We start from the raw sequence: 11121 nt of genomic DNA, 5'->3' as shown, positions 1-11121 counted from the left end.
CGACTTTTCTCTTATATTTTGTCTTCCGTTTTTCAATCGACTAGATTCAAGAATGTATATATATTCGATGTGGTAGAAACGATATCTTTGAAATTGTTAACTGGATAAATTTTTAGTTACAACTTAAAAATTACGTTTACTAGAACCCTTAAGGTTTTTAAAATAATACAAACATTGCTATTATATTACAAATAATTTATTTACACGGAACTTGCATAATACATGGCTACTACTAATTTTTGAGGCACTTAAATAAAGATAATAAAAGGATAAAACATAATAAATAGATACGCATTGTAAAGATGACATAGAATGCACTTGATAAAACTAATCAAAATAAACTTCAGGTGCAACGTAAATATGAGGCTAAAATTTGTGGACGAATTGGATATTTTACGATATTTTATTATTATAAGCCTAGTATAATTAATAAGCCGAAGATAAATTGGCAAGATTGAATACGCAATTATTTTATTAGCTACTCCATATTCTCGAGAACAGTAGAAGTAGTAAAACATCGCTCGAAACAGAAATGTGATTTGAATGCAATCAAAAATCTTGCCAACTTAGGCGCCGATACCAATATCTAAATTAAAAAATAAACAAACATACACTGGAAACGTTTAATACTCTTAGCTTTAAGTACTGAAGCTGCTATCAGAGAATGTACCAAGAAAAAATCACACAATCTATTACCAAAACTATATTAAAATGTCAAAAAACTTAAAAATAAAAACATTTATGATTAAAATAAAAAAATCTCAAAAGTCGATGGGCGTTTACAAAAAGACTTAACGTATAGAATCAGAGTTATAGGTACAAAAATATAATAAACAGATTAAATGAAAACCTACCTATATCAGAAATATAGAGACATCCATCATATCGGAATAGATGAAATGCAGGTTCATCTTTAAAAATACCCCGATTCTTATCTAAGATCATCAAATATAATCACGTGTCATTATACCTGTCTGCGTTACTGTCAAATATCTATGTAATTGATAATCTATGGATCGTCTCTTTGAAGGCGACAATGCAAAAACAATGTAACATTTCTAATACATAGATTAGAAAAATATTGAATGAGATTAAACTAAATTAAAAACCCCCCGTTCCGGAAAACTGATTTATGTTCAAAATGTCAAATATCTGCAGGCTTACCCTGTAACTTCAACAGCGATACCGCCCAATGATGATTATGACATCAGCGCCACATATATTGAAATTAATGAAATTGGGTTTTATCACTATTATTATTATTAGAATCAAAACCGTGAATATTTGATCAATGATTGGATAGACATCGCTGTGGGGATTACATAGTAGCACCGCTGTAAAGCTATTCAATAACGGGGGTTTTCTAAATTAATGAAATATATACAACCAACTTACAACCATCTAAGAAAACCAGCATCGATCGGAGAGAAAAACCTATCCGCTTTATTTATTTACCACTAATCCTACGGAAATTATTACCAATTAAAAACTAGCATTTTAATAATTTAAATCTCATAAAAAATATTCTAGTAATTTAGGTGCATTAACTGACAAAAAATATTTAGCAACTCGTAGAAGAATACCAATATTTTTAAAGTAGTCCAAATTTGAGTTTATAAATATACTAATTTAAATTTCTAAAAAATATTTGAAAAGACAGTTTAAACATTAGACACAAACAATACTTTTAAAAAAATTGCCGGAGCAACTTTCATTTATAATTTTTTTTTTTAATTTCCCTCTTATGGGACTTCTCAATGGGACTAGGGAATCCCACTTTGGGTAAGGATTGGAAGGAATTAACATACCTATGGCCATAGTGGATTAAATAAGAGGCGGTAGGTTCTTCACTCTGACCAGATGTGTTTGTGACTTGGACCGTCCAACACTATTCGGTGTCGTCTTCAAATGCATATTCTTAACAACATTGTTCTTTGAGCTAAGAGGTGTACGGGGAGTAGCAAACCCATCAACATTCAACTTAGTGGCTGAGCGCGTTAGGCGGTTGGGTGTGACAAGTAAACTCGGGGGGTTTGGGGTGTTTTCCTTGCCTCTTGGAGTATGGGCCGCATTTTTGAGTGCAGTCCTGGGAGTCTCAACTTTGATAGTTACGATATCTTTATCAACGTTGTGCGCCACTGAGCTTCGACTGATTTGTTTTAGATGGATGCCGTCCTGAAGGATAAGATAAAAATTGTAAAAAAAAAACAAAAAATATTACTGCAGTTTAAACATAGAGATAAAGATGCAAATATTTACACTACATAATTAACATTCGCTTGAACTACACATTACTTTATAATATCTTGGGAAAAACTGTCTTATAAAATCAACGAGGTGTGTCCGACTGGGAAGGCTTTAAACATTAGAGATTCAGGTTCATATTTAATAATCTATTAAGGTAAAAGACAACTAATCATGTTTGAAGACGAAACTTGATTGATTTGACATTTTGTTTTGGTAAATTAAAATAACTATTTTGGATTCAAAACGCCACAATATTTGAGTCATACAAATTACTCATTACGAGATATAATTTCTTACCCTAAAATCAGTGTATGTCGTAAGCATAGTAGACTCTGCAAGCGGCTGGTCATCTCCAGATGTAGGTTGAGTGACATTCACCGATAGACGGTTAGAACGTCGGCGACTGAGTGACTGGAATAAAACATCTTTTTAGCGGACATAAGTAACCATGTGAAAGTCTCAAATTAAGTTTGAGCATACAGCAAATGGTTTGACAGATAACATTTAATTTGTACTTTTTGTTTGTAATATTAAGGATATTAATGCAATCTATATTGATGGATAGAGTTTTTGTAATCTGTCAAGTAGTTTTCTTTTTATTGTTTTATATCAGGGTTACCTGGAAGAATTCGCTTGTTAGCGATAAGGCCGCCCGTTGCCTAATAACTTATGTAACCGGCTTTATTTTAGTTCTTTTTATATGTATAATTATGTATATTATGCTAACGAAGTGTAAATAATAAGTAGTTTCTGAGCTTATTCCTTGCAATACACGTTGAGTAGATTTTCTAGATAACCCCGTGAAAGTAAAACAGACTAATGGCCTGTTACACAATGTCGAGATAAGTTCAAAATAAGCTATTTATTACTTACAGGTAGGATAAACAATATTTTTGCGTTTCACTACTGTCAGATAGTGCTATTCGTATTGAAACGCCAAGTATCTTATTCGGAACTTTTATCTTTCGAATAATTTATGTGTCGCATAGCTATTTGGTACTTTATCCATACATTGTGAAACAGGCCCTAAGTATACAATTCATTCAGCGCTGAGTAATACTCTTGTATGCTGGAATTATGGCCTAAGAGACAGAAAAATGACTTACATTTTATCATGTGATCATTCTTGAATGTAAATCAATAATATCAATAAAACAGACCAAAATGTGTCCACCGCATGGCCAAGGAAGGACAGGAATATACACTTTAAACCTATTAAAACTTAATAATTCTACATATCCAGAATACCCTAAATTCAATAGCTGGTGAAACAATTTTTAACTAACGCATACGGAACAAATAAGCTTCAAACAATTCTACATTCGCTACATAATTACGACAAAATACTACTCCTAAAATAATTCTAAAGCAATTTATATAAATAAATAATTATTGTAGTGTCTCAAGCTCTGACTCATGTATTATTCATAATTTATCAACTTAAACCAATCATCACAATTTTTAAGTTGGTTTGATGGATAATATAGATGCGACACAAATCCTTAGGGTAATTAAATGATCCTATGTGTATCCTAATTTAAAATTATTTTATCACAAAAAGGTATGAATCGTTATTAAAATTTAAAGCACGCAAAAATGTCGTACTTTACTTTAGACTTAAATTACTTATTAGTCTTAAGTTAGGCTAGATCGTAATGTTCCATGATGTCTTAGTGAAGACACATGTATATAGAAAAAAAAAAAAGTTGTTAATTCATTAGTTAAAAATTTTGAAAATATATGAAATCAGAAATAGAGACAAATAAATAGAATGCACCTACAGTACGCTTGTGTTTAAGAATGCTGCCATTTACAATAATCTTTGTGTTCTTGGCGTTTGTATCGAGGAAATCCAACTTTCGCTTCGCTTCACCCTTGCCTTCGTCGCGAGCTGCTAACCGACCGCTCATACGTCTGAAAGAATTCGTTGCATATTCAGAAGAATGTAAAAAAAACTTAAAGTAACTTAAAATTTATTTGTTTGTTGGCTGTTTAGCGTATTTCAATTTTAAAAACACAAAATTGTGTAAAAAAAAGAGTCCTTTTGTTTCATGTGATTATAATGTTAATAAGTAACATAAAAACAAAGAAACATTCGACTTAGGGTCCTTCAAGAAAAGAGCGTATCAATTCGTAAAAGGCCGACAACGCAATCGCGAGCCCTCTGGCATTGAGCGTCCACGGACGGCGGTATCACTTAACATCAGGTAAGCCTCCTGTCCCCTGTTCTATAAAAAAAAAGTGTGGGAAATTCTGTTAAACAAAATTCTAGATAATTTTTATTTTAACAAGAAAACACTAGATTTCCTCTGTTCCTCCAATCTCATTTGTATATTCCCAGTACGTTCGATATTAGATAAGAAGACGTTTCAGTGAAAATAAAATACAACCAATTCTATTCAAATACCATAAATAAAATAATTAACTACTACAATTTAGTTACTTTATTCAAATGCCACAATCGTTCAAATATATCCTTTTTTAAAGTCGACTACAACCATACAAGCAATAAACTACTAACGCAATCGATTGTTGCACATATATAATTACTGAGGACTATAATTACTTTTACGGGCAATGATGTAACAGTACTTAATTTACTTTTTATGTAATGCTATACCTCGCCTGTCACAACATTACACTTCATTAGTTTCACAAACGAGCACTGTAAAGAAAAAAAAGTTTTGACCGCGATATTTGCAAATGTTTTGGGTTAATTACATTAAATACTAACCTTTTGATTGAAGTAATGGCGGATCTCTTAAGCACGGAGCGGTTCGCTGTTAATATGGAAGTGGCTTTTGTAGCACTGCCCGTAACGAGCTGGCGTTTCGTCGGTGGCCTATAATTTACATTTAAATGTTATATATAAATAAACTGCACTATAAATAACGCTTTAAAGGCTATTAGCGGGAGGTCGGCATGCAATCTATAAAGTACTTAAACCGACGAGTCAAGTTCTTTATAGATTACATACTAATTATTAATCCAATATATATCGTCTTTATGCCTTAATGATAACATACAAATATATTACGTTAATTATCAAACTCATGGTAAAGGTACTGTGAAATAAGTAGTGCGTGGAGACCTCCGCGCTGAAGATGTCAAACATCGTAATGTGGAAATGAAAATAGGATGGGCTAGAAGTTAATTTTTAGTTAAATCATGTTGTAAAAGACAAACTTTAATAACATTATTTACAATTGATCATCGCATCTTTGAAAATTAAAAAATGAATATTATAAATTAAAAATTTGACCAACAAATACATATTTCTGCTGTTAATTTTACGACCCTCACACTGTTTACTTCGCTGCATAGCAAGAATACCCCTCTCTTTCTCTCACCTACTTTTAACCTTTATCTTTCTTTCTCTCTCTCTTTCTCTCTTTTTCTCTTTCTCGCTCGCGCTGGCCTGTATCAGATATACTACACGAATGTGTTCGAGTGCCACGCATTCACTCTCGCTGTATCTCCCCCTCCCCAGTAGCGTAAAAACCTTAAACGCAACCTTGTTGGAAATCACATTAAAAGTTTCACTCCGTGCAGGCCAAGAAAGGGAAAAAAGTTTCACTTCAACAATACACAGCAAAATGACCACGAATGTATGCGAGACGCTTTAAAGGGAAGAATGCAACATATGGTATGGCCGTGTCACATAACACACCCCTTACCAAGATTGCTTATCTATGTTGTGATTGTGATTGTTAATTACGCCACTATAAGGCATATGACAGAATATAGGAATTATGACGCAATTTTATTATTTATTTAAAAATTGTAATTTAACAGTGTTGAGTAAACAAATCAATGATGTCCGTTTTATGCTTATTATTTTCTTTCTTTTCTCTTATGTTTAAAGAACATTATTTCTCATTACAAAAAAATATATTTTATTTACATGAGAAACTTAATATTAATATGTATATATACGAGCGAGATACAGGTTGCCATTAGCCGTCTCAATTTTAGTCAACTGTGTTCACTCTAACAAGCATCTGTACTGCCTTTTTGAATTTGTCAAACACACCAATATTGCGAATTTTAGATGGTAATTGATTAAATAATTGCACACCCTCATACCTAATAGACTTCTTCAAATAATTTGTACGCGGCTTAGGCAAGATAAGCGAACTCGTTCGGCGAGTATTGCGTGTAGTTGTGTATTTGTTCTCTTACCTGTTCCTATCGGCTGTATGTGCAAGTCCCGCTGCAGTACGATTACGTTTTCCAAGGGGTGAAGTTGCCAAAGACCGGAAACTGGGTGTGGTCGGCGTCAAAGCTTGCTTGCGGGCAGACATTTTGTTTTGACGCTCCTGTTAAGGACGGCGGAATTGTGATTTAATTTACTTTAAGTCGGAATGTCACATAAATAAACAAAGTAGAAATCTTTAGCACCTTTAATAACTATGTAAACATCCTGTAACCGGTTTCTAAAGACATAATTCATTTGTTAAGTTATAAACCCTTACCGGAACTTTTTTCTATAATAATTAATTATACAAAAAGACTAAAAATTAACGGTAAAATATAATTTCAGAAAAATTCTTTAAAAACGAAATAAGAACAAAGTCTAAAAAAGTTGTAAATTTTGTAATGTTGCCACTCACCGCCTTTCTATTCTCCCAGTCATCTTTCATAAGCTCCAGTAGGGGTTTCCCATCAATGGTAAAGGTCACACCCGTCTCTTCTTCGTATTTCAGGACTTTCTCCCGAATTTGAGCCTCCACATTTGGCAGCTAGAAATATTTAAAAAAAAATGTTCTACTATTGTTCCTAACAAGCAAATTAAAAGCATTTTTACTATAACATATTAATATACACTTTTCGATAGTTCGTGTAACAAATAAAGTATTCTAAATACCCCATAAACGGATATTTTTGTAAGTATTTAAAATCGAACTATATTGTATGTTCGTACTTCAATTTTTTAAACAATAACGATTTAAAAAAAAACACCTTTTTTCGTTTGTACCTATAAAAAATAATCGTGTTATTAATAAATATTCGGAAAGAGAACGGGCCTGGTAGTTATGAGAAGTAATATAATTATTATTTGCAATGCTTTTTTTTAATTTAAACATCACTCACGCTGCTAGCGATGGCCTTCCTCTCCCGTTCTTCTTTAAGCAGCTGCCCTCCGCGGTTGTTAAAGCGGCCAGGGGCAGAGGCCCGGGCCTCAAGCTCCATCATCTTCTGCCAAAGTCCCTTACGGGTTGCCACTAACTCATAAATATCCCTGAAACACAGTAAAAACCTTAAATTAGGTTACGATTTTTATCGACTCGTAATAAGGTTTAACTGGATTTGAATTAATTTAATAACATTATATAATGGATACAAATGGGTTTTGAGGTTTGAGTGTGACTGAGGAAAATGCATTTCGACTTAAAATAAAAAAAAACTGTACTTCTACTCAAATTAATGAAGGGTATTATTTCTAGATTAACGAGATAAAGACTAGTGGCGGTGTAGGAGAAGAAAATTTCTTACTCAAACTACATACATTGTAGAAACAAATGCACAAGAAAACAAAGAGATAAATGATACATACCTATGTTCTTCATAGAACTTGGTAATCTTCTCGAGGTACATTTCATGTAACGACAGTATATCTTCAGTGTAATGGTCGACGTGGTAATGATGGAACTCATCCCGCTGTTCGCGAGAGTACATCAGGTTGTCCCACATTAACTTTATCTTGGTGCGGGTATTGGCCACAAATACCTGCATTATTACATCTTTTAAAACACTGAAGTTTTTTTCTACAGAAATAAGTGAATTGTTTATTAAACAAATGAAAGAACTTATTTGGTTACTGAAAAGTTTTGGATGGACTTGCCAATTGCAAATACATGTACTCATGACTGAGTAACAACGTAAGGGAACTGGCGCGCCTTAGACTCAAGATAAGCATGTAAGTGACTCAAATCAAATCAAATCAAAAATCATTTATTATATTATCATATAGGTACTTAATATAATGTACATTTATGAACGTCAAAAAAAAAGAAATATACATTAAATGATTTAATTTAACGGAAGAGAAGAACTGGCAATAAACTCTCCGCCACTCTTTTTAATCGCCAAGTTTTTTTTACACAATGTTTGTAAGAAGCTGCAACCATTACACCCTGTTCCATATGCCATCTTGAGTAATAAAGAATAATAAAATAAATTAAAAACAAAGATTTGTCCTCTATCAGCAGGAGGCATGGTGAAATAGGAGCACGCACTTACATACTCGTGACAACAACACGCAAATACGTAGTATAAACAACTAATATCACCGCATACACGAATACAAGTACGACCAGTCACCACAAGTAGCATCCGTTCACGAGTATGACGCATGGCCAGCCATCGGCCCCCTCGCCATATTTTAGGGAGAGAGACAACCCGACGCATGGACGCCGCCACAAGCAATGACATTTAAGTGAGCATGACGATCTTTGAAATGTGGACTTGGCTACACAAGAAAATGGTAATAATACTACATAGTTATACTGATTTAAACCTAAATGAAGGCTATTGAAGCAACATTGCTTATCGGACACTCAGTTGTCCATGAATGAAGTTTAACTATTCACACTATTTATAATTTATGTGTATGCTGATTCGACGTACAAGCAGGGTGCTAAATGAACAAAAAAATAATAAAACAACTTACAGAAATTTTCTGCCGTTTGATCACCTCACAACGTTTCAGTTCTTCCTTAAGAGCTGCCTCAGTGGGAGGACTGCAGCCAGGATGTGCTTGAAGGAAGTTGTCTCTGTAAATTTGGTCTTCCTCTAGGCATTCCCATAACCTTGCTAAACGTTCACGTAGCTCCAATACCTTCAAAGTTTATGATTTAAAAATATATGTTAAACCTTAATACACTGACATGCTTTTTTGATAATAAAGGCTGTTGCCATAAAGATTGATTAGTACTAACAATTAAAATGTTAAACATATATTCAAAACAAAAACAAATTTATATTCCAATATTAAGGTTTGCAAAATATTCTCACCCTATTATTAGTTTGTTCATATTTCTCCTGCAAATCTTGTTGAAGTTTAGCAAGCCTATCCATATTCATATCCGTTACTTTGAAGTCAACTGACAGCGATGATACAACCATCTGCTCAAATTTGCTTTGTGGCTTCATTTGTAACTTTTCTGTAATTTAAGAAATTGTTTTTCTGGTTTAGAGATTTCTTGCATAGGATATTTAAAAAAAGACTCCAGACTCTTCCCCAGACTGGTGGGTAACTGTGTAAGCAATGAATACCAATTTTGTAAATAATATAGCATTATATCAAACAACACCAGGTTTATGAAGGCTTTCCTCCATATAGATACAATTGAGTGAAATATTTGAAAAAGGAAAGTAAAAAATATCATAACTGCAATTCTATTCAACTGGATCACGGCGGCAACCATCTCTTTGCTTAAATTACTTCCTGAACAAAAATTAAAAAATATAGCTCTCACACTTACCCATAATGTTCTTTATCTCAACCTGTGTGTAGAGAAAGCTTTCCACCCTTCTGTCTCTCTCAGCCTGCAGGACCTCTAAGTTATTTTTTAGCTGATCTAAATCCTCTTCTGATGGAAGTGGTATTTTCTGAAGTTGTTGCATAGTTACACCAAGTTTCTCACTCAAGTCCTGTTGCCACTCCATCAATCTATCCATTTTGATCTTGCGTTGCTTCACTTGCTCTCTATAACCAGCGATTTGATCTTCTAAATCTTTCTTGTACTCATAAAGCAGGGTATCTTCTGTCATTGACTGCAACTCTATGTTTATTGACAGACTTCTACTTAATTGCTCAGTTTCTTCTTTTAAACCTACATAATGAAAATTGAAAGATTATATTATTACTCTTTATCATCAAGCTACCAAATACTAAATTAATTAGCGACAGGGCACAGATCTACAATTTAAGACAACTTAGTCTTAAATTATACAAAATAATATATTTCAATTTTATAATAAAAAATATTATTTTAACAATATATTCTTAATTGTTATATCTAAATAAGAGTCACTTACTATCGATTTGTTCTTGTAGCCGTTTCATTTTCAATGTTGTCTCCGTCATAACTTCATTGTGAAAGTCTTGTTCGATTTGGTGTAACTTGATGATATTAGCAAATTTAGTTTTCTCATCAACGCCCAAGTGCGACCAATTCTCCCATAATCTACTCATAAGGTGGCGAAGGTCTTTTGTTATTTTTTCAATAGTTTCATCACTAAAACAAGCATACAATCTAAACATATAAAATATAAAAACGAGAAGCACCCATAAATCATCATATATATTTGCATAAAAGATTCACTAGTGAATAAGGTTAATGTAAGAATTAAAAATACAGAGTTGGTAGAGGAAGTAAAAATACATTAGGTATGTGCAAGTATCAAAATATCAAACTTACAAATGTTTTTCAATATCCTCCCTATTTACAGTCATTTTTAACAACGACCAGTAATCACTGTATATTAAAGTACTACGTCTACGGTTAAATATATAGGATAAGCCGTAGGCAATGAACAAAAATACCAAATTATAGATTAAAGTTATAAACAATTACAATCACGACACGCCTCCAAAATACGTTTTAAAAGTAAAACTTTCAAAATTAAAACGTTAACGTCAAACTGAATGTATCTTTTATTCTATTGGTTACTGAAAATACCATAAACCAAAATATTTTTTTTTGTGTTTCGGTCGGGATGCTGGGCATAGACTACTATGTTATTTAAATCTGTAATAGATGGCGCTTAACAACTATACTTGATTTGGATTAATCAAACAGGTGGCGCATTCACGACTTTTATTGCAACTAAAGCATTGTATACAACATTAATATGTAAAGTAACGAT

The 11121-nt window shown here is 32.9% G+C and overlaps 1 protein-coding gene across 1 annotated transcript; it reads right to left on the bottom strand.

Annotated features, from left to right (window-relative positions):
- Positions 1–182: 182 nt before the first annotated feature.
- LOC110992466 (protein regulator of cytokinesis 1) lies at positions 183–10857 on the bottom strand. Its single transcript, XM_022258304.2, has 13 exons — positions 10674–10857; positions 10291–10490; positions 9735–10085; positions 9265–9413; positions 8921–9088; positions 7805–7977; positions 7342–7489; positions 6861–6989; positions 6430–6566; positions 4982–5089; positions 4029–4161; positions 2545–2658; positions 183–2175 (listed from the first exon to the last, which is right to left on the bottom strand). Exons 1-13 carry the CDS (start codon positions 10706–10708, stop codon positions 1825–1827), a joined length of 2196 nt encoding a protein of 731 aa, XP_022113996.2. The 5' UTR covers positions 10709–10857; the 3' UTR covers positions 183–1824.
- Positions 10858–11121: the final 264 nt, after the last annotated feature.

The sequence above is a fragment of the Pieris rapae genome, chromosome 6 (genome assembly GCF_905147795.1).
Source record: "Pieris rapae chromosome 6, ilPieRapa1.1, whole genome shotgun sequence".
In the NCBI taxonomy this organism is placed as follows: domain Eukaryota; kingdom Metazoa; phylum Arthropoda; class Insecta; order Lepidoptera; family Pieridae; genus Pieris; species Pieris rapae.
The sequence above is the reverse complement of the archived record's forward strand: the minus strand, read 5'-3'. Positions and strand labels throughout refer to the sequence as shown.